At 46.3% G+C, this 24,956-nt stretch overlaps 1 protein-coding gene across 1 annotated transcript in view; it reads left to right on the forward strand.

Annotated features, from left to right (window-relative positions):
* LOC142576493 (ubiquitin-protein ligase E3B) overlaps positions 1 to 19,179 on the forward strand; it is a 110,156-nt gene extending 90,977 nt beyond the window's left edge. Inside the window, exons 24-28 of the mRNA XM_075686643.1 lie at positions 10,598 to 10,722; positions 11,642 to 11,824; positions 14,685 to 14,796; positions 16,639 to 16,731; positions 17,101 to 19,179. Coding sequence (XP_075542758.1) covers positions 10,598 to 10,722; positions 11,642 to 11,824; positions 14,685 to 14,796; positions 16,639 to 16,731; positions 17,101 to 17,292 — 705 coding nt within the window. The 3' untranslated portion in view covers positions 17,293 to 19,179. The remainder of the gene's footprint in view (positions 1 to 10,597; positions 10,723 to 11,641; positions 11,825 to 14,684; positions 14,797 to 16,638; positions 16,732 to 17,100) is intronic.
* The last annotated feature ends 5,777 nt before the right edge of the window (positions 19,180 to 24,956 follow it).

The following is a 24,956-nucleotide window of genomic DNA, read 5'->3' on the forward strand; positions in this document are numbered from 1 at the left end:
ACGCTGGCGTTGTGCCAGTACCGCGCCAATTCCATGACCGCTGGCATCAGTACGGACTTCGGTAGGCGCAGAACGATCGAAATGGGCCAGAACCGGAGGCGTTGTGAGAATGTCGATTAGATGTGAGAATGCAGAGGCCTCGTTATCGCCCCACTGGAAAGGGGCGTCCTTTTTCAAAAGCTCGGTTAGTGGTCGTGCTATGGCGGCGAAATTTCTCACGAAACGGCGGAAGTACGAACAAAGGCCGATGAAGCTGCGCACATCCTTGACACACTTCGGAACAGGGAAGTGCGCAACAGCATTGATCTTGCCTGGGTCCGGTTGCACTCCGTTCGCGTCAACGAGATGTCCAAGGACGGTAATCTGGCGACGGCAGAATTGGCACTTGGATGCGTTGAGGTGCAGACCGGCTCGACGAAAAACGTCCAGGACTGCTGAGAGGCGCTCGAGGTGCGTAGCGAACGTTGGGGAGAACACGATGACGTCGTCCAGGTAGCACAGGCACGTGGACCATTTGAATCCGTGAAGAAGGGAGTCCATCATGCGTTCAAAAGTGGCAGGGGCGTTACATAGACCGAACGGCATCACTTTGAATTGATAAAGACCGTCGGGTGTGACAAAAGCAGTCTTCTCGCGGTCGAGATCGTCCACGGCAATCTGCCAGTAGCCGGAGCGAAGGTCAATAGAGGAGAAATAGCGAGCACCGTGGAGGCAGTCAAGGGCGTCATCAATCCGAGGTAGGGGATACACGTCCTTTTTGGTAACCCGATTAAGGTGCCGATAATCCACGCAAAAGCGCCATGAGCCATCCTTCTTTTTGACCAGTACTACAGGTGACGCCCATGGACTATATGATGGTTCAATAATGTTCTTGGCAAGCATTTTGCGAACTTCTGCGTGAATAACTTGACGCTCAGCTGGTGACACTCGATACGGGCGGCGATGAATAGGAGGGGCATCGCCGGTATTAATGCGATGTTTGACAGCTGTAGTTTGGGCCAAAGGACAATCGTTAAAGTCAAAAATATCATGGTAGGAAAACAGAACGCGGTAGAGTTCACGAGCGTGCTCGGACGGCAAGTCGGGGGCAATCATTTTCTGGAAGTCGGCGATGGTACAATTTGCCGACTGCGATGGTAGAGGAGTATCGGATGAAGTGTCGTCAACTGCAATGGATGCTACTGAGTGATCTTCGAAGGAGCAAAGGTGGGCCAGAGACATCCCACGTGGCAGCACTTGTGTCGTCAAGCCAAAGTTGAGCACTGGCAGGCAGACGCAATTCTCCGTAACAGATAAAACTGTATGAGGTACTGTGATCCCGTGTGTAAGGAGGACGTCTTGCATAGGAGCCGTGATGTAGTGACCGTCGGGGACTGGTGGGGATGACACTAGGTCAACGTAGGTCAGTGCCGAAGGTGGCAAGCGAACGAAGTCGGCGGAACTGAGGCGACTGGGTTGAGGTTCAGCAGGATCGAGAACAGGCAGGTCAAGGCGGAGAGTACTGGCGGAACAATCGATGAGAGCAGAATGTGCGGAGAGGAAGTCTAAGCCGAGGATGATGTCGTGGGGACAGTGGGTGATGACTGTGAATAGCACGATTGTTGAGCGATCGGCGAAGGAGACGCGGGCGGTACACATACCAATAACGGGGGCTGTTCCGCCATCGGCGACACGGACAGCAGGCGTCGTGGCGGGCGTGATAAGTTTCTTGAGCCGGTTACGAAGGTCAGCGCTCATTACGGACAAATGCGCCCCAGTGTCTATGAGTGCAGACACAGAAACACCGTCGACTTGCACGTCAAGAAGGTTCAGATGAGTGGGCAACGTCAGGAGAGGATTTGGCGGCGTAGGGAGCAATGCAGCGTCACCTCGAGGCGCTGCATCGTCTAGTTTTCCGGCTGGGAGCGGCGTCCGAAGGGAGTCGGCGAATAGGAGCGACGGGGCTGGGGAGAGCGAGATTGTCGTCGTTGGGGTGAAGGCGAACGAGAATAGGGGCGGCTCGTTGCAGGAGAATCAGTGGCGGCATTATCGGAGCGTGCGGCATAGGGACGAGAAGGGCCACCTGGGGAGCGAGAGTAGGCAGTGTAAGTAGACCGGATCGGGGAACTCCAGCGACTGCGACAGTGCCGAGAAATGTGCCCGATTCGATGGCAGTAGAAACAAATGGGCTTGTCGTCAGCAGTGCGCCATTCAGATGGGTTGCGGAAACGTGGTGGGTAAGAAGACGCGGGACGGGGCGGAATGGAAGAAGCCGGGCGGGTATCAGAGCGATGGGCCGAGCAGACGGTGTGAAGACCCATGTTTTCGAACTCCTGGCGGACAACTGCCTGGATCAGTGAGACCGTGACTGCAGATGTGTTAGTGGGACTGGAGTCGAAGGCAGCCGGATAGGCGGCCTCGATCTCACGCCGGACGATCCTGGTAACATCAGCAGTGTTGTTTGGACGAGGAGCGTCGGCACAGGAAGATGTCGCTGGGGTGTTGGGCAGACGGGCAAACTTCTGGTCAACACGTCGGCTTTTGGCGAGTTCCAGGCGGCGGCACTCTTTTATAACAGCATCCACCGTCGCTACGTTGTTGCACACGAGCAAGTTGAAGGCGTCATCGGCAATGCCTTTGAGGATGTGGGAAACCTTGTCTAACTCAGTCATGTGGGTGTCAACTTTGCGGCACAGAGCCAAGACGTCCTGAATGTACGTGACATAGGGCTCTGTGGACGTCTGCACACGGCCGGAAAGCGCCTTCTGCGCGGCAAGTTGGTGACCGTAGGGGTTGCCGAACAAGTCTCGAAGCTGTGTCTTAAGGGAATCCCAACTGGTGAGCTCATCTTCGTGCGTGCGATACCAAACTCTAGGTGTGCCACCGAGGTAAAAGACTACGTTGGCGAGCATAATAGTAGGGTCCCACCGGTTATTGCGGCTGACGTGTTCATACAGGCTGATCTAGTCATCGACGTCTTCCCCGTAGCAATATGGAAACTCCAGACGAATTTTCGCTGTTGGCATCGGCAGTGCCACGATGCTCCGCATATATTTACTTACCGTATTTACTCAAACCTAACGCGCCCTTTTTTCCGATAAAACGGGTCCAAAAATTGCGTGCGCATTAGAATCGAGTGCGACCCTAAATCTGCGTTACCATATCACCATCGGCATTTCAAGATAGCCACCTTGAACGCGCTTCAAGCCTAGCTGCCGTAGCTTTCTCCACATGCTGTAGTATGTGTGCTTAGGCAGTGCCAGGGAACTGCTGGCTTAGGTTAGACCAACGTCCGTCTTCCTATTTTCTGCATTTGCTCTACCAGCATGGAAGTGGTGACTGTGAAGATGTGCCAGGTTCATCACAATGCCTCAATTAAAATTAAAGTGATGATGTGCGCTGAGACGGAGGGAAATCGGGCCACATCACGGGCCTTCGGAGTTCCTGAAACTTGCACGCGGGACTGGTGCAAACAGGAGAGGCATTCTACTCTGGTGGATGGTGCATACGGTGTGGCCGCGTGGACCCTATCTTGAAAGCGATCTGCAATGGAGACAGAGAGTCTATGCATCTAGGCATACCATGCCGTGTTCTCATCGTTTAGTTCACGTTAAAGCAAGAGGCTGCACAAAGGTCAATTCGCTCGCTCCTGCTACCACACTTCCTGTCTCCAGCGTTTTGATACCGAGCTTCTGCGTTCATTAGGGAGCTTTAGATTAGGGGGATGCAAGTGTTAGGGCCCATTAGGGCTTGGGGCGCCAATGCTTGCATCCCCCTAATCTAAAACTCTGTATTGAGTGAGTTGTGTTTGTGTTTGCTTGTGTGTGTGCGACACCATGCTTGTTAATTTAGTTTGTAAGCGAATGTTTAAAAGTTGATACGGCCGCTAAAACTACTATCCTTACTTTTCTTATTGCTGGATACTAATTCGCTATTGCAATCGATGTTTTGCCTTTCTGGCGAAACTGCGACTTTCTTTTTATTGATCGCAACTTTAGTGCATTAGGAGCAAATGTTTGTCTTTCAAAATGAGACGAAGTTGTGTTGCTGTATGAAAGAGTGAGGTACACAGTACTGTAGAGGACTTTCTTTTTTCAGGTCGTGGCAAATGGGTGCGCGTTACAATCGAGGACATTTTTTTCCTTGCTTTTTTTTTGTTAGTCATGGAAAACAGGTGCACATTACATTCGAGGGCGTGTTAAAATATAGTAAATACGGTATATGTATGCTATATGCTTCTCCATAACATACAGTCACCAACTGATTTTTTGGACTCCAAAAATTCGGACATGCTTGATTATTCGGTCTGCTTCGCGGCACCGCCATTCTCCCCATAGACCATGATGTATAACAACTGCCGAAAGTTCGGACACCTTGCAACCTCTCATCTGATTTTACGGACACTCCTTGGGCCAACTCGATCGAGAGCACCATGCACCGACTCTGACCGGTGCATGGTTCGACTTGCTGAACGTCATTTTTGTTTTGAACGGAGCCTTCTTGCGGCCCCATGAAGTGGCGCTACTGCAATTCCCCGCTCATCATCATCGTTTCTGCCTGGTTCGTGGCTACAGCAGTTCCGCTCTTAGCTTAGTAAGCCATGTCAAGACAATCCAGCAGCCGATTTGTTTCTTTCTTCGTGCACGATGCTGCGAGTGGGCCATGTTTTTCGTTTGTGAGACTGGTGTCGGTGTGACGGCGTGTTGATGTTTGCTTTGTGTGCTGTGTCGAGGTTGCGGTGATCCAATGCGGCATACGGAAACATAGCGTCAAGTGTCTAATGGCGCTGACAGTGCCCGTGCAGACTGTGCTGGAGAATGCCGACAAGTGAGTGCCGGAAGGCCTAGGATTTGTCGCCTTCCAATGTGCTCCCTAATGACGCCGAAAATGTTCTGCCGAGACCTGTGCAGTGGTTGCATTGTGATTCCGGACACTGTCTCATTTGACAGTTTCACAGGTGCTGACACTGCTGTACTGACATGCGCAGAACTCGACGGCAGCGAGATCATTCGTCAGGTGTCTGCTGCACCGCCGGACAATGACTCTGAGTCGGAAGATGATGCACCATGTGCTACGCTGCCGTCGCAGGCGGAGTGTGTACAAGCAGTGACTGTGCTTTCAGCCGCCTATAGTGATCATACGGCCCTCTCCGAGATTCAGGGTTATCTGATTGCGCGTAAATGGAACAGCGTGCAACGGCGCATTCACGATTTCTTCAAGTCTACTGCCGAGCCCGAATAAGTGCCTGGAAATAAGGGCTTTATTTTTTTTCTTAATCTGCTTTTTCGGACACCTGTTTATTCGGACATTTCCGCAGTCCCCATGAGGTCTGAATAAACGGTTGGCGACTGTATATGCAGGTTATATTGCTGCACTTTTCAATCACTCAACTTGCTCATAGCAGGTTCACGACTTAATTATTTCTCAGCATTTTGAGAATGACAGCCCCCAAAGAAATGTAATGAAATATATCATTCACAGCACATGCCTCTTGTCTTAAGTATTAGACTATAAAATATTAAAACCACAATACAATGTCATTGCTGAAACTTCAAGGTGATGTGATATTACTGGAGGGGATCTTTACGGGAAGCGTTGTGGCACCTGTGCAATGTCATTACAGGCTCTGCATGGGGCATTAAAGCTTTTAGGAAAGCGAAAAATTTTGCCGTACCCACATATGTAAATATGTACATTAATTATACCTGCATGCAGTTATAGCGCCCACCATCCGAGAAGTTCAAGCACAACACTAAACCTAGATATCGCAGTTAATGGCACTTCGCCCTTTAGGCGGAAGTGCCAATTTTTTGGTCCTATTGATCCATTAGTGCTTTTATTAAACAATGATTCATGATGTGACAGAAATCTGACGAAATAATGACAGAAATTTCCTACCAATTTCGATACTAGAAGGTGAACATCTTTTTGTATTCATTGTGAAAGTGGCTGTTCATTGATAAAAAAGTATTTACTACTCAATTCAATGCTAGCACTATTTGATTTATACACTCGAAGCTTGTTTTAACAAAGTCGAAGGAGGAGCCGAAATTACTTCGTTATATCCATTACTGCGTTATATCCATTATTGCCATTTACTGCAATAAATGGCCAATGGGGTGCACAATCGTAAACGTGGAAATTACAGAATGGATTTGCCGCCCGTGGAACTGCTATACGGCCACACATGCGATGAAATTTTAATAAAACAACAAAAGAATCTTGGGTATGTGTGCGTGACTTAGCGCCAGACGCAACAACCTTTAGAGAGCTGCCTTCTGTTCCATTGTGATGGCTCGTCGTGGTCGAGCAGCATGTGGCATGCATCCCAGCACTCCGCTGTGCGATCAAGGAGGCAAGCAAACTTTGCCGTGCCGGCTTGGCTCGGCCAGCTCGTGGCCTCTGAGATCGCACCGATAGTAAGGCGATCTCGGAGGCCACGCCCAACTGCCAGTTCGCGCGGCGCACCGCAGGGAGAAGGAGAAGCGTATGCACGGCCTGGGCAGGACCCACGAGATTGCGCGGCAAGGTCTCCGAGGCCAGGCCCAGCTGCGGCTGCTTGCGCACCGTGCTGTAGAGAAAGAAGTTAATGCACTAATCTTTTGCATTTCCGCACATAGCCATGCAGCATAGTGCGACTCGCGCAAGCTTGCACGTGACCACCCCCCCCCCCCCCCTTCGAGATTGTGCCGGGGAGATCTCGGAGACCATGCCCAGCTTGCCACACAGGATGGAATGCACTAACCTTTTGCATCGCCGCGCAGCGTGGCGCGACATGTGCAGCCAGACATTTGCAAGAGAGAGAGAGGCCAGTGGAGAAGTGCGATAGTTAGCTGCAGCTTGTGCACAGCTACACATGGCAGTGGGAAAGACCAATGTTGCTCGACGATGTACTCAACGTGGGTATGCGGAAGTTTTGAAATGCCGCGACATACGAGTGCTGAACCCCGCAGGAAGCGACGTACTCAGTGCACGACGGTCGGGTATTCTTTCGTTTCGGAGGTGAATTTAGTTTGTTATATCCATTGGCAAAACAATTTCAGTTCGTCAAAAGGAGGTTTCAAATATGTGGATCTTTATGGGGATTTAAAGGGGAATATAATTTAAACCATCATATTCCACTGTTTCGTTATAACAAGGTTTGGGTGTATTTGATTCGATTAGCTCAAACTTGAATGGTAAGTGTGCACGTGGTGGTGCACGTGCTCCAATGGTTACCCTGACAGTGATCACTTTAACGGCAGCATCTGTTTGGCTGAGCTTAGGGGACAGTCAGTATGTCAAACACATGTTAACTGCTGCTGAAAACAGCTATTTTTGACTGGCCCCGGGAAGGTGTTTAAGCAAAAATAGTAGCTCACAATAAGTGATTATAGTCGTCTTGTTTCTAATGCGCATCTATTTTCTTGCAAGAAAAAAGGTTCGAAAGTTGCCTGCGCAGTGCGGTCAGATATGAAACCAAAACCGCGTTTGTGACACTCAAAACAGCCTACCATCAGAGCTAGCATAACCAGCACCATTGCCATTGCCCTCACAAGATGGCGCCAGTAGTAGTCCTCCACGTAGCATGACTAGAGGGGCCCAGAATGCTTGACGATGGCGTCGCACTGCTTCCAGTCTCCAATTATGAAAGCACATTCAAAAGATAAGGTATTTTGCATACTAAGCTAACGACAACAAATCGCATCACTATGTTCTTCGCAGTCAGGAGAATTGCATGCACCGCAGGATGAACTAGCAAAATATCAAGTGCACACTGCACAAGGGACCGTATGGAAAACATGTTGTGGTTCATAGACGACAATAACGTGTTGCCCAAGAGTGGTTACGAGGGACATTAAGTGTAAATAAACTTCAGTTCCGTGAAAATAAATTTTGCTGGTTGCTTCTTTTTTTTCTTATTGCCAGAATCGGAGGCAAGCTCATTTTTTCTTGCTAAAAAAAAGAATGCGTACATTAGCTTTTTTTACTTTGTTTAGGAGCTCTATGCCATATTTTTTTTACTTTGAGCGCTTAGAAAGCAGTTTTGTGTTCGATTTGTGGTATGTTAGAATTGGGCAAATGCCTCCAAATGAATGAGTGGTGTTTCCACTTGTTTTTGTTCCTCTTGTCTAGTTTGAGCCGCCTGATAATTTTATCAATTTAGTTGGACCTGTCAAGGCTGAAATAATCAGTCAACTGTACTAACAAGACACACTTTATTCCCCTCTGAACTATAGTAATGGCTGTAGTGTCTCTATTGCTATATGCAGCAGAACCTCTTTCCTACGTTTTCTTGGGGGGAAAATTCAAGGATAAACATGCTAACGGAGAAAACTTACGATCAGAAGTCAATAAAAAAAATTGACAGACTCAACAGTTGACATCTGCATAAAGCAAAGTGTTGTGTGAATCGTTTATGAGATGCCGATGTGTGTGAAGCTGGTGGGTCTCAAGCGGCTCGAGACGCATGTTGTCATTCTGATACGACTTCAGTAAGCTTATGTTTGTGCTCCTCGAATTCAGCCTCAGTCAGCAGCTTCTTCAAATGGAGAAGTTTGATGGGAAGTTTTGACGTGCCCACTCAGTGTGAATTGATGCTGACGCACGTCGTGCTGGTGGGGCCGAAGCAACCCAAGGCGCACATTGTTGTTTTCCTATGTCGTAGTGTTCTAAGACTGCGACAGAAAACCCAAACAAAATCAAACTGGTGGCAACACCAGAGTACAATGCCTATGATGCCACCAGAGTGATACATGATGCTCACTTTGTAACTCCTGCAGTAGGGGACGGTGGCATCTTTGGGTTATCGTTTATTAAAAACATGCAATATTGACACGTGTACGTGTTTATCTTTATCGGGCGACCACGTTTCATTGCCTAACAAATCTTATCACAGAGCGCTGGACGGGCCTGGATGTATCGGAAGTTTCTGGAATGTTATCGATGGTTCCATCCGCTGTTTGTCACCGAACATTGTGTAATCTGATTGCTTGTATGCGTGACACGAACTGTATAGAACTTTGTGGAAGACACGTGGGTCCCAGCGATTACTCTCGAACATTCCACGACTGATGTACAAAAGCAGACGCGCTTGACCCGCTGATCAGATTTTCGACGATTGCCGAGTGTGTTTGCCGCTATCGTTGTTCTTTGAGTGTAGCCTGCTTTTGAGGGCACAAGTTCGCCCAATAGAATGCTAGTTTCGTTAATCGCAGTTTTGCTGCGATCCTCACCGTCACATGAATATTACGTGACAATATGCTTCCAATGGCCCAGGCACTGTGAAACAGATAAGATGCTTATCGTAATAGTGTTGGCGTCACCAGCTGTGAATGCAGTGTGCAGTGGCCCAGGAGGAGATTTGCTGGTGCCAGAATAAGAAACTCAGTGCGCACCTTAGTGTTCACGTGAGGCAGGCAGGCGAGTATTGCAGGGAAGCTGCTGTGGAAGGTGGCTGATGTTCTCGATTGCACAAGCCTTGTGCCTTTTCTTGTTTACATGGGCCATAGCGGCTGGAAGACATATACGGTCACAGTTTGGCGATCTACTGAATGTTGGTGGAGAAAAATTGCGTTTTCCGGGAATGTATCAACCGGTAAAAAACTAACTCTATTAGGTCGTTTTCTTTATTGTTGGTCACGAAGGTTGGTGCCGGGAAATCTTGCATAACAGGATTGTATCAACGAGGTTCTACTGTGTAGCCAAGTATACAAAGCCAGTTGGCAACTATGTAATGTGAATGCTGTTGTACCCACTTTATCGAACTGAATTTATACACACAGTTGGCAACCTTGCAAGTGCAGCAATGTCAGATAAAAGCAATGTCTGTTCCAATCCTGTCCATCATTATCCAGTTCAATCATTACATTTCAAGACACAACAATATCTTTAAACAGGGAAAGCTGGTCTGATCACTTTTTTTTAGGCTTTGTTTTTTAGCTGCGCCAAAAACAAAAAATTGCCTGTGGCAGATGGCACAATTCTAACTCTTGAGCTAAATTACGCAATGAGGCGGCCATTACTGCTACGAGGAATGAAAATGGCTGTTTGAAGAATTCTCATAATTACACTAATTCACTTATTAATTAATTACTTTACAGCACATCTTTCAATCTACGAAGTGTAGCTAGTGAGCTTACAAGGCATATTAACTTGGAACGAATTATGAAGATGGCACCAATTTCGAGATATGTGCCGTCAAACTTCCGGTAAAAATGTACTGTTGTTCGGCTTACTCTTTAAAATAAATGCGGTTTTAAGCATTGAAACACAAAAGTGGCTGGAACACCAGCGCGTTTCGTCGGAGAAATTGAAAATTAATATCTTGAAACGGGTGCCATCCTGGGAATTGAGTGGATACGACTTGAGAATTCACCTGCTACAGTGCGTAAATTGAAATGTGTGCCATAAGGTAGTTAATTAAATAGTTAGTGTAATTATGTTAATTAATAAATTTATCAGCTTGATTACTGATACAAGTAATGGCCGCCTCATCGAGTAATTTAGATCAAGGGTTAGAATTGTGCTATCTGGCGCGGGCACTTTTAAAAAACTTGGTGCAGCAAAAAAAAAAAAAAAGCATCTTGTATGCTACTGATAACACTGCTGTCTTTTTCATCCCCTCACATGCGTGCAGCACTACGAAGGGGACGTGCAGGACCTGGACCTGACCTTCTCTCTCAACGAGGACTGCATGGGCAAGCTAGTCACCCACGAGCTGGTACCAGGCGGCAAGGCCATACCAGTCACAAACGAGAACAAGCAAGTGCCTGTTGCCCTTCATTTATTATTGGGATGGCAGTAATAGGGACACTCGAGGCACAATAATAGCAGAGGTGGTGCTACCACCATCGCACTCTCTTGGTACCAACAGCGCATGCACAACCTGTGCCAGGAGGGTTTGGTGGTGTCACATCTCAACACGGTAGAGGGAATTCCTTAGCTGTTTCCATTATTGTTCTTTTTCAGTTCAGAATAAGTTGTGCTGCATAACCTGCGGCCGAGAATGAGGGCATGCAGGCAAACACATTTAGGTGCCAACTTGTGACTAATTTTTTTTCTTGTCCTTAACATGAGCGAAAGAGATTAGTACCACCAATGTTGCACTGTATGACTTGCGCATTATATTGTCACATTGTTGTGACAGTGAAAAAGCAGAATCACTAGCAGGAAGGTGAATAAAGAATTTGGCTCTTTATTGAGCGAGCTTGTGCACAGAAAATAGTTGGTCACAACGGCAGAGGTGTGAACACCCGACATACATTGAATCTATTCTCGTGACTTAAGTTGGTGCAGTACACGAATCACCATACATTTGAGAGAATTCGCTAGTGCTCGCGCGGATTTGAAGATTTACAACATTGTTCACGTCATTCGTGCAGCCTGATTAAACACCTTCTCACCATCGATTCCACAGAAACGTTCATGCAGTTTTGGATGCATAAATCATGTCATGTGTGAGAGAGATACCCTGCAAACAGCAACAGTTAAGTAAAATAGTCAATGAGTGAAACAATGCATTGCACTATTGGAGGGGCTCCCAATGCAGCTCTTCAGGTTGTCGTGTCTAACTGTGCAGACAGGGCCATGTGTAGAAGCTTCTTTTACACTTGCCTATGCTGCTGAGATAAGGTTACTGCAAGCCTTGGAACAACGTGTGGCCTCTGCCGTCGTCACACAGGATCAGCTACATGCACCTGATGGCCCACTTCCGGATGCACTCCCAGATCCAGGAGCAGACAGCAGCCTTCCTGCGGGGTTTCAGGGCCCTCGTGAATCCAGAGTGGCTGACGATGTTCTCGACGCCCGAGCTGCAGCGGCTCATAGCGGGTGACAACACCCCTGTTGACCTGCAGGATCTCAGGTAGCAAGATTAGCCTGCCCTCACAGAGTTGTAGTTAGGTCAATCGCTCAGGCAGTGGTTGTCCTCCATGGATGCATTACAGACTCCCTTGTGCAATGCTACGGGTGGGTTAGAGGGCATCAGCAGGGTCAAAGGAGCCTTGCAATGCTTTTTGAATATGCCATAAACCCTTTTATTTCGTGCTGTAGCAGCAGTGTCTATGTGACCCCGGAAAACATTCAGCAGAGTAATTTGGGCACCCAAGTGTGCCAAGAAAAAGGAATGTATTTTGTCCCGCAGTCAACTGCAGACACATTCAACCACATAACTTTACGGATCCTGAGATCTCTGAAAACAGTGTATTTCCAAGCAGCCTGCAACAACAGCCATTAACACTGTACATCACAGTGTTGTTTGCATATATATTAGTAGAAGCTGGAAATGCAAATACGAGGTTGCAGAGATATTCAGCTTTCTCTCAGATCTGTGGTCCATGAACTTTTGTGGTCAGCTGTACATGTCCTTACTACTATGCTCAATTATGAGAAACCAGACTCCTGCCTTTCTTGCCTTTCCGAGTAAAATTTATTTGTGAAAAATGTTTAACTGCATAGCAAAAGTGGTGCCAGCTCGAGGGTCACAAATGTTTGCAGGGTAATTGATTGTACACTCTTTGTTACACAATAAATTTGGCAGGCTGTTCCAGAGGGCAAAACTGGGAAGCCTTTGGCACCTGTATGTGTAAGCATTAAAAAGGCCCATATGATCTGGCTAAATTGCTAGGCAATATTGTCATGAAGATTTCAATCGGACATTATTCCTGTGGGCAGCTGGAAGCGGGCAATATCTCTCAAAAGGTGCTTGCACTTTCCTTCAAACTTTTGAAACCTCCTTTGTTTTTTCTTCCCCCTTGTTCTTAACAGAGTGGCTATTGAGCAGATTCTTTTGTATGTCATAGCTGAGCAGTGCCTATGGCAAAAGCAGAGAAATGTAGCACAGCACCATCTGATGCTGCGCAGAGAACAAAACCACCATGCTGATGATGTGACCTCAGAGATGAGGGGTCGCACTGCATCAGTTTGGAGCGAGGCTGATAAAAAGCATAAGCGATGATCGTGGGCGAATTGGTTATCGTCCGTGCCTACTATTTGTACTAAATGTGTACAAGTTGATGCGAGAGACAGACCGACACAGGACTATAGTGCAATGTTGCATGCTCCAGCCATATGTCCATTGTTTCTTGTGTCTGTGAAGTACTTAGTGTAGATTGATTGATCTAACTTATCAAAGAAGATGGCTGAAGGTGTACTGGGAGTAAGGGGATATCAGGATGGGCTGTAGCTGGCTTAACAAGCTTGTATCATTAGCATATGCGAGAAGTAATAATAATGCACATCATAATGATGGGCAGTGCTTGGTGGGCATTACTCCACATTTTCACAGTGGCACGCCTTTGAGTACAGTATTTTGCATAATGAAAAAGAGAATTGCCTCGAAAATGTGGTAGCGACAGCATTTTATTACCAACTACTTCATAAAAAGCACATCTGAAAACATCTTGGTGGAAAAAAATTGATTTGTAAAGAGGTAACCACTAATATGCCAGACACATTTGTCATGTTTTACTGAACGTTAAAGTGTCCTTGAACCACTTTTATTGAAGTTGAGAAATACATTTGAAGTTAAATTAGACTGTTTCAGAAGTACTTTGCCCTCAAAAGGTCTTCCAGTGCGTTCAGCAGAAGCATAGTTATTGGCAATCAAACAAAGCGTTCGCGGTGCTTCCCCTTCTTCACTGATTTGCGCTGCGAAGGCTATGACAGAGCGGGGTGTGGCCACAACGCTCCGCCTACTGAACACGCCGTGGCGCGCAGTTCAAATTTGGTTTTGGATGTTCACGTAGATGCCACTATTTCTGATTTTGACACCTACGATGCACAAAACGCGCCAAACGCGGTTGTCCTCAGCGAGCCATATTGTGCTCGGCCAGTGGACTCGTTGCGGCACCCCGGGGCGGCTGCGGTATCTGCGCTATGTAGCAGACCACAGCTACACGCGACTGTAGTGCTTGCTTTTTACACGACAGGACTAGAGTGCGCGCTCGCGCTCATGCGCACCTGTCTGGCTGTGCTATGTGGTGCGGACTGGCTTTGGTCCTTCACCAGCTTGACCGATGGATAGTAGCCGCGTGCAATTTGTGCATTTTGAAGTGCTATCAATAGGTAAATAATTACAAAGCAAAGCCTGCCAAGGTGTCTAATCAGGAGAGGCCAGGAGTGAAAATGTGCTCGCAAGCGTGTGCGCGGTCCGACTAAGTTTCGCGTCGTTCGAGGCTAGTGGAGTGTTCAAAACTAGTCAAAATTAGTGAGACCCGACAGCAGCCCCCGAGGGGTGGTTCAGGGCCCTTTTAATACAAGGTGGGGTGCTCCAGATTAATTTTGACCACCTGAGGTGAACATAAACCTAAGCCCACAAGAATGTTTACATTCCACCCCCATCTGAATGCTACTACCGTGGCCGGGAATCGAACCTGCAACCTCGTGCTCAGCAGCCGAACAGAGTAGCCACAGCAGCGAGTGACAAAAATTGCTGCACCAGTTATAAGAGTGCAGTTTGAGCAACTTATTGTTTGCTCGAATCGCCTGTGCTCTGTTGACCCCGTGTGCCACGTTATTCCTCTAAGCGATTTATGCAGTCGTTTGTGGCGTGCCACTAAATGAAACACGCCCCTTCGCCAAAGTAGGGAGAAAGTGTGCGTGGCGCTCGAGTTCATGCTGCCCGATTTGTGTGACAGAGCGAGCCTTGCTTATACGCACGATGCGTTGGTATAGTCTTGTTTGTGATCGCTTGCTTTCTTCTTGCCTGGCATTCCACGTCCTAGGAGGCACACCAAGTACTTTGGGGGCTTTCACAACAACCACCGGTTGGTCAACTGGCTCTGGGACATCCTTGAGCGCGACTTCACCTCGGAGGAACACCACCTCTTTCTTAAGGTGAGATTACCTGTCCATGCTTTAGGTATGGGAGCACTTTCTTAAGTAAACACTAAATTAGTGAAGAATGATAAAGTATTCTTATTCAAAGCTTACCTGCGCTTCTCTGACACAAAGAAAAAATAAATAATTGCCACTTGAGGCACTGTGACTTCAATTGCACGTTTACCAAGAAAGCACCTCAGAATCACAGCCGGAAACAATATGGTGCATAATCTTAAGATAGTTTTGCAATTATGGCTTCAGCATAGGCGAAATACTGTCATGGATGGAAATCATCACAATGTGAATGAAAGTTGGCTTGAAAGGTGCAAAACGCAAGACTGCTGTTCCACAGCCCATGCAATAATCTTGTTCATGTGTGCCAATATGCTTGCTCACCTTGCTTCGGCTACTCCATTGAGCATCGCTGAAATTCAATGTTGGCAGTAACCTGTTACAAGTAAGGGTGTTAGCGGTAACACATTCATTTTTTTGGTAACTTAGTAACGTTTCGTAAACAAATGGGTAGCGTGCATTAAAGGGGCCCTGAAACACTTTTCAACTAATCTTGGAATGGCCTCACTGTTAAAGGACATCATCTCACGAATCTCATTCCACAAAAACATTACGAATACTTCAACTATAAATGAAGTTATCACACCAATGCCCGGCTTTCTCTCTGTTTTCGTATCCACTGGTGCGCCGGAAGCTACTCTGCGGAGAGGCCAAGAGCGCAGAGCCCTGGCTACAAGTTGAGTGTCCTAGTGGCGAAAGGGCTCCTCGTGGCACCCTGTGGTGGCCGCGGTAGCCTATGGTACACTGCTGCCATCTCGGAGGCCATGTGCAGCAGATCAGCCTCGTGCAGTGCAATTACGAAATTATTTTTCTGTCTTTTTGAAATTGCAGACATGCATATTTTTCATTTACTTAACTCAAGGTGAGCAATTATGCATTACTGAGAATGCTCTTGCACTCATGAAATCAGCCAATTTCATCGGTGGGCCAGCTCCTTTCGATGATGCTGTGCAATGGCATTGTGGAAGCAAGAGCAAGCGTGTTTTCTTTCTTTTTTTTTTGCGTGTCAGTGTATGTTCCCTTCGGCATGCAGTGCAGTAATATTTGGGTCACATCTTCATAGCAGCCTCTACGACAGATCGGTATCGTTTTCTTATTATGTTCATTTAGTGTTTCAGGGCCCTTTTAACATTTTTGTGTACTGTAAAGGGTCATGCTACTACAGTCAGTCCCAGATACTATATCAAACTCGGAAATAACTAATTATTGTCTATGTCGAACAGTTGTAATATCCCGCTGGATGTCCCATGCTACAGTATAGCAATCCGGTACGCCTGTATCGAACTCCTGTTCACCGCCACATTTGATATATCAAATGCTGCGTCGCACCCCTGCAAGTACGCTTCTCCTGATGGGGGACTTGCAGCATTGTAAATATTTAATGCCTACAAATTCAAAACGACAGTGTTTCAATAAATGCTTTTAAACAAGACATTGAGTCTGAAGGGAGTGCATGCCTTAGACAAAAAAATGAGGGGGGTGCAGGTCTCAGTTTTCACATTTTCATGTTGGATGCAACTTTGTTGTAATGAGGTTTGACGTTAAGAGAAAGAGCTCCAGGTAAAGCACATCAACTTTGAACCATGAGACACGAATGATACGCTGCTCTAACCATACCTAACCTAAGCTAACCTACTTGTCGAGAAGGAGAGCAGTGCCGGTATTGTAAACTTGCACCTCACATGAAAAAGATTGTATTGAGGCTGAAGTTACCACTTGCTTTCCTATACCCAAGGTGCAGTCTCATCCTTTTCTTTTTGTTCCTGTTTTTCCTCCCCAACACAGTTTGTGACGAGTTGCTCGAAGCCTCCCCTTCTGGGTTTTGCCCACCTGGAGCCGCCATTTTCCATTCGTTGCGTTGAGGTCAGCGATGACCAGGTACGGTACCTGTTGGGTAGTAATTGTGCTAAAGTGTTTCTAAGGCTAATCCGAACTGCTTTCCTTGCAAAGTGCAGCAGTTTTAACTTTAGTTGTCCTCAAGAATGCTCTCCACAACATTTCCTTGCCAGGTTTTACTTTACTGCAATAGCTGTTCGGCAACCTGTACTTTTGTTCTAAAAACCTTAAAAGATGATTCAGCACTCACAGATGAACCTATCACCATCTGTTGGCCTTTTTTGGCTGTAGCATAACAGCTGAGCCTTTCAGGTGTCTGTCGTATGATGAAAGTTTGGACTTGCAACCACCCTGCTTTCTGCAGCCCTGACTGTTATACCTCGGCCTTGCATTTTGTGGTGCACTCTGCAGGACACAGGAGACACTATCGGGAGCGTCATCCGAGGCTTCTTCACCATACGCAAGAAGGACCCCGTCAACCGACTTCCTACTTCGTCGACCTGCTTCAACCTGCTCAAGCTGCCCAACTATCAGCGCAAGAGCACGCTTCGAGACAAGCTTCGCTACGCCATCACGAGCAACACAGGGTTCGAGCTCTCCTGAGGGACCCTCGGCCCCCTCTTCATGTTTCTCCCATTTTTTTGTTGCACACTGCAAGGCATCCGCCAGGTCTGTTTATTCCGGGTGCTTGAAGGGAGCATCACACCACAGTTTGAACGGAGTGCCATTAGCCCTCAGCATGCTGTTATGAAATCTGCTCCGTTTTGACCCTTCCAAAGGCACACCAGCATGACCTGCCCTTTGGTCTGAACGAAACCAGTTTCGTTTTGGGTGCTAGGAGCGCACAGCTAGTCTTCCTCTTCTGCCGATCCACCTGGATGCTTTGGCAGCTTGCTCTAATTTTGATGAGGCTAACTGCCTTTGACTGTAGCAGACTCTTGCATGCCGTTCGGGCTGCTGTTGTGCCTGAAGCCATTCTTATTTCGGGCCTCTGAAAACACGAGACATGCATTTTATTGTTAAGTGTGCATTGAAGTGCGATAAACATTTTTCTTTTGTTAAGTGTCTTCCTTTCATCTTTTTAACCACATCGGTGACTGACGGTGGCAGGTGAGGGCAGGCCAAGCAAGTTTTTTTTCTTATTCTCGGCATGTCTTCCTCATCTGCTTCTTCAGAATCTCTCGCATATTTTACCTTTCTTTCAATCTCGCCTGTTTGGTCATGTGACCATTGAGTTGAATGAACCTGACCTTTTACTTGCATATTCATGGATGCTATGCATTTCCTCTTGACAAATGTATGTAACATTTATTTCTTTCATAAAACCGAGTTGTCATGGTTGCTAGGGTTGGAGCAGCAGAGGTGCCATACTCATCGCATCAGTTTCGAAGAAGGAATGGATTCTCCCAGCCTTCATTGTTTTACATAGAGGAAATGAGTGTAGTCCTTTATATTCAATACTGAGCCAGATATCCCTGCGGTTAAGAAGTGTCTAAAGTTGTAGAGTGAATATAGGCTTCGTCTGTTGTTTGAAATGGGTTGTGCAGACGCAGTAGACTATGAATCGCATTCTTCTCTGGTGGACCTTGTCAGAACTCCTCCGCCCTGGCTTCATTTTTTCTCGCTCGCAACCATTGTTAGCCTCCTATTCAAAGGGCACCACTATTGACTTTGACTGCGCCAGTCGTCACAAAATAGCACGACTATGAAACGAGAAAAAAAGGTGTCAGTTTCTGTGCATTGACAAGTGCTGTGCTCTGTCGTCAATTTTAACTGGACGGAATGATGTGGAATCTTGATTTTAGCCGGACTGGTTTACAGTCGGGAAGAGCACCGGTGCAATGGCCAGAAACCAATATAGTTAAAGCATGTTGAAAGCCATACCGCAATTGTTTGAAGAAGCATGAGCTTTGATCATGTGGTTCCACTTCTGTACTTTAGATGTACCCAGTGTTATTTTTATTCTTTTTCTTTATTTTGGTTGTGTGTGTGTTCCTGGGCTGTTACAAGTGAGCAATGGTATTGGGCATAGCTGAACAAGTGATTATTACGCTGCCAGCAAGGGTTTTTCTGTATTGTTTTGTGTGTGTCAGCAGTAGGAGTGTTAAAGCGGAAAAGAGTGCGTGTGAAGTGTAGGAAACCGGTCACATGGTTGAGGTATATATATTGAAGCGGTCTGCTTCAGAAGAGTCATAGAAGGCGATGAAGAGTGGTAAGAGGAGGAGGAAGATGAAGAGACTATGAGAAGGAGATTAAAATGGGGGAGGACACCCCCATCTCTTTACATATGTGTCTAAGTGAATCACTTTAGGAACGCTATATATATATATACACACACACACACACGCACAGGCACACTCACACACTATAAATAAGAAGGGGAACAGAGGGGCTCGATTTAGTGTTAATCATGACCATATAAAGCCGACAGGCAATGAAGCAAAGGAAAGCATGATGGTAATTAGGTGTGGTTGAAATTGAAATGTAGAAAATAATGAAGGGAAAAGCGAAATGAAGGTGGATGTCGAAAACATAATTTGTCACCGGCGGGGGGGAGGGGGGGGGTACCAAACCCGCAACCTTTGCTTACGCAATTGGTACTGAATTGCATGTGTAAAGCGAAGGTTGTGGATTCGGTCACCACCAGCGACAAGTTATCTTTTCATCAACTTTCATTCCGCTTTTCTTCGTTATTTTCGGCGTTTCGCTCTCAGCCAAAACTAATTACTCCTGTGCTTTCCTTGGCTTCACTGCCTGTTGGCTTTATTATGTATAGTGCAGCTGATGGTGGGTCTGCTCTGGCCCATGGTCACTTGCACTTTGCTCCTTGAAGAGACAGGATGTGTGCTGAGTGGGCACCTCAAGAACACTTTGCAATGTGGTGAACGCAGTTTAAATCATAGATTCAGGACGTCAAAGATGTGTGACCTAACGTTGACGCATTCCTCTCGCATTTGCCATTGAATAGCTACTGAATTTTTTCTTGTTTCCTTATTACCAGAAATGTGGCCACTTCCTGTGCTTTTATGTCTTACCTTTTTATTTAAAGACCTGTTAGCCAAGACACTCGTAATAGGCAACGGACAAAACATACTGGCCATTGCATGTTTCCGGCTCTGCACTCACTTTCGACGCATGCAGCCCGCAAAAGCATAGGCTTCGAGATTATTTTATAGTTATATCAATTATATGGACACTCCAGGTGCATTTCGGTGATTGTTGTCGGCGTCGCAATCGCCGTGATGTACCGTATAAAGTCCAAGTGCAATAACACTGCGGCCGTGCTGCATATGCTGTGAGTACGAGTGAAAGCATGCAAGGGTGAACTGAGGATGGTGGCTTGTTCTAGCATGCGCAAGGGAGGATGGCAGGGGGGAAGCGAGCCATCTTCCACTGTGTGCAAGGCACTAGGTTGGGGCTGGGGGGGGGGGGGCTAAAACAAAAGGAACACTGACAAAATAGATGCTATCAACTATGTCGCACTGTGGCAGGAAAGAACGAAGGCCTAAGAACTACTTTGTGCGTGCTCTAGTGAAGGCAGCACTGCCGTGAGGGTGAACATGTGTGCCCATGATTGACAGGCTGGCCCTGCCTTTGCATTTTGTTCTTTTCCATGAGTAATATCTCAGTTGACAGTGTTCGGTTGTCCTTTCCATCGGTCTTGTGTCCATGCTCTCTGCACGTTTTCAGAAATTAAGCTTGTTAGTACTGTGAATAGTGCACAACATGCCCACTTTGTCTTCGGCTGTATCGCTAAAGTTCATGTTAGCAATCAAAATGCCCACAGTAATTCTTTTTCTTGTTTTTTTACATGAACTGTTTTGAAAACTGGCCTGTTGTGACGCAACCCCATGTTCTGCAGGGGCGAATCTTAAAGTAGGCTGTGATCGTGTAGCACATTCTGGGTAAGTGTAGTTGGCCATAGCAGTGACAGTGCAGACAGTGAAAACTGTGAAGTTATAGTGTATACATGTTGCAGCCTTGTTTCTTTTATATTGCAGAGTTTTGTAGATCACAGGAGAAAGTGCAACTGCGTCGGTCACAGGTGACCATGATGATGCACAAAGTGGCTTTTTGCAGGCAAAGCATGTGAGCTGTGGACTTGTTCACAATGTTTAAAAGGGTCCAGAAGCGCCTTTAGTCCGGCCTGATGCCTTTATATTCCTGAGGCTTTCCCTCTCCTCGTCATTAGAATGCGTCAGCATAGTGCAGTTGCTCCACGATCACCATAACCGGCCCTAGTCTATTGTACTGCTCTGTGCTTGAGTCAGCTGACCCACAAAGTTATGGTACCGCAATAAGGCTGCACTCGAGCACGATTTTACAAGCACAGCAAGTGACAACATAACCGAACGAGTCATGCATGGTCACTTGTCTTCTTTGTTATCTTTTTATGCCAGCACTCTGATGTCCCCATAGAAGAAAACCAGTCTGTGCTGGTTTCTTTAGCAATGCAATAGAAGTAACTTGGTATAGCAGAAGTGGAAAAAAATGGAGCAGAAGCTTGGAATGCAGGAAATAGTGGACAAGCCTTGATCATTGCTTCTTCAAGGATGTGGGTGCCTGACTGTTCATTGTCACATGAGTCGTAGCAATGCTTGGAAATCAATGTGTGAAGGAAAAGATTTGTAGGCCTACATTCGTGGCGTATCACATCCTCGCTGTTTTCCAGTGTTTGTTATGCCAACTGTAGAAGTTCTGGAACAGCCTGTTAATTAAAGGCATTCGTTTATTCAAAGCCTATTAACAAATAGAGTATGCCTCACTTGAGTCGGCCCTCGAGACGAATAATCAGTATTCACAAATTTGAATACAGTCAACGATCGATTTCCCGGGTGCTCGATTTTTCTGACTACCCGATAAGTCGGACCCCTTCGCGGCGGCACCACTGTACCCCATACAGTCAGTGTATAAGAATGTCTGAAATTTAGGACGAAAAGATCCTTCGCCATCTGATTTTCCGGACTTTTTGTCATGACCGCAGCTCCGGAATGGCATTAATCGGAGCCACCACCGCAGCCATTTCGATTATCTATCTCGCCGCCTTGAACCGGCACCCTCGCATGCAGATCCGTTGGCAGCCGTTGATACCACCGCGGCAACACTAAGCCTGGTTACTTTGACGTTCGCTACCAAGCTTGCTCTTCCGTGCCGTGTTTTTCATTGAAACAATTGGCCGCTGTTAGCAACGGCGCGGACTGCGCCTTTGTAATCCTCGCCAATGGCTTCGAAGCTTGGAAAGCATGGCACGTTGCATAATGTCGGTTCCCAAAAGTCGGCTTCGTCCTAAACAGTAGCGTTAGGCGGTGAAACATATTATGAGGGGAGAGGCGATTCTCACGGGATACGGTACGTATTCCTTAATTATACACGCGTACACCAGCCGTCTCCTATCCCAGTACGAGCATCGACACGCCAGCTAATGCACTGGCAGGCCTTTCGAGATGACAAAGAATAGCTGATAAATGCCCACACTATTTCAAACATGCTTGTGGCAATTTGAGGTATTAGGGGTAGTAAAAGGCCTGCATTCATTTTTTCGGACTGCCCCATTTTTCGGACGCTTTCACGGCCCTTAGAGAGTTCGAAAGATGAGGTGTTGACTGTATTCTTTTAGTAATATTGGAATATAACAATAAGTCGAACCTAATAGGGTATGCTGCATCACTCCGGAATGTAGACATTTCCGGCTAGCACACTGCCTTGTTTGGTGCTGTTCACATGCAGCACACCTGCGTGGTCTGTCTGCAATAAATTGGAGTTGTGCGTGTGAACAGCATTGGTTGATGTGTGACACAAGAGTGGCAATGATGGTCACAACTGTTCCAACCAACCACCCACTGCGAAGGCATTGTGCTGCTGAGCAGGAGGTCACAGATCCAATTCATTCCTACGGCGGCTGCATTTCAAGGGGGGTGATATGCGAGAACCAATGTGCTTGTATTCAGGGGCACGCTAAAGAAACCCAAGTGGTCAGAATCAATCCAGAGCCCTTCACTAAAGCATCTGTCATATTCCCAGTGTTGTTTCCAGACGTTAAACTTCATGAATCAATCAAATCAGCTATTCTAACCAGAGAGAGAAAAAAATCTCTGCTTGTTATTTCACTGTCCCTGCAGACACACATTTCCTATTTAGTCTCTGCGGTTAGCACTGGGGCCAACCAGCTCGCGAGGCTGTCGTGTTAAACTTCATCCAGATAATGCATGACCCCATCTGCTTCCAGGAGTCTTCCTTGTGTTACCAAACCACTGAAGTATTTGTTGTTACGCAGCCTCAGTGATTTTAGTGCTTCATGTTGTGCGTTTTAATGACAAAGCCTTGCTAACTTTCTAAGTACTAGGATATGAGCTTAGATTTGTATTCGACGTAAAAAATAATGCTTGTATTGAGCGTTTGGTTTGCTTTTACTTTCACCAGCATGTGTGGTATCTAAAACATGGTGGCATTGACATGTTTCCGGCTCCTGAAATCACTTCTGGCAGATGCTGCCAGGAAAAGCATAGCCTTTGTGATTGGGGTTTTGCACCGAGATAGTGCCATCACAGGGGGGGCATGGATTTGGACACCACCTATACGACTAGCATTTAATTCACTTTCACAAATTGCCATTTGCACAGCTCTGCCACTAATGCATTGCAAGCACTCTGACCAGTTAATCTCTTTTGACAAGGCTGCTGCAAAAGCATCGGGGCTTCATAGAGTGCTGTCTGCTTCAAACCATTTTGAATGTATAGTACCTGACTCAGCTAAGAACCTCTACCCAGTGATGTATGCTAGCATTTTATATTAAACATAGTGCGATCATCCTCTAGTAAGCTTTTACAGCCAAGCACATGGGTGCTTCCTTTGAAAGTGCTACATTACTCCTGGGAAGACGCATTGAGCATTGAGGGCAATCTTATCTCTTTTTATCCTTTTTGTATCAGTAGCCAGTTTAAGAGAAGAACATTAATCAGTAGCAGGATTAATATATACATGAGAGTTTCTAAACACTATCATTCCAAAGCTTCATATCTTCATCCTTCACTCGCAGATGTCTTTAATGTTTGTGTCCACTTAGTGGAAGCACTCAACATTTTCGAAGACACCTGTGTAATCATGGGAAGATCACTACAGCACTTGTGTGTTGTACAGCATTACAGTGTGTTGTGGTATGACATAAACCAGCAAAGAAAATGGGCAGAAAGCCGCACAAAACAAGCAGCTCCTTCTTGACTGACAGGATATTTTCTTTACCTCAATGCACTCTTAGCTACAGATGGCATTGCACAATGAGTGGCAGTCCTTGGCAAAAATATGAGACTATGCTGCACGTCTGCAGCTGGATTAGTTGTACAGTAAGTAGGCCATATGCAAAGGAACATGTCTCCATTTAGAGATGCCAGTGATTCTCATGGTTCAATTTATACCTGTATATCTGACAATACATTTTTCCAATGGCTAGAGCTACCAATTCCTTATCCTTCAAAGTCAGTGTAACTGGAGTTGCAAAAAAAAAGTATCTTATTTTTGCATTCTTTGCTTTTGTTCCTACACTTTCTTTTGATGCCTGCTGCTTTTCAGACGCACCTTTTATGTAAGACATGCCCAAGGAGATTGCCAGCATGTTGAGCATGTCTGCAAGAAATGGTATGAATTCTTCATGCATTGGACAAACCACTGAACAAACTGTCACAGTTAAGAATATTTTAAAAAGCGAGTTGATGCAGACCAAAATGGCAAAATAAAAGTGAAAGACGGCGTTATGCTATGAGCTGTAAGAGGGGGCTACTGCGTGTAGTGTGAATGCAGGTCACGAAATTGCAGACATGCTTGTACAGAACTGGCTTGCTGACACCAGCAGAAATGATGGCAAATCAATGCAGAATATCATTATTGGGTCTAGCACTGTCGCAGTATACATATCCCGTAGAAATGAATAGCGTCGACATTTTTCAAGTGTGTTGGCAGTTATAAAATCATAGGATGACAGACTTGAAGCCTCGCATTACAATTGATCACCTGACTCTTCAGGTTAAAGAATATTTGCAAAGAACTTCAACCGAATTTTCTTAAACACCCTGTATATGCAGCTCATTGTCCAACCAGGCTGCAATGTAAAAGACACAGTTGCCCTAAAATGCTTAAATTGAGACTTGGGAACTCTTTAGTGAAATCCAGGTCAGTCCTGCAAAATGTAGGATGATTGACAACCCTAGCCATGGTTGGTACAAGCAAATGTGGTGCGAGGCATCACTTGCCGAGTATGGCAACAACGCTGATGC

The sequence above is a fragment of the Dermacentor variabilis genome, chromosome 3, assembly GCF_050947875.1.
Source record: "Dermacentor variabilis isolate Ectoservices chromosome 3, ASM5094787v1, whole genome shotgun sequence".
Taxonomy (NCBI): domain Eukaryota; kingdom Metazoa; phylum Arthropoda; class Arachnida; order Ixodida; family Ixodidae; genus Dermacentor; species Dermacentor variabilis.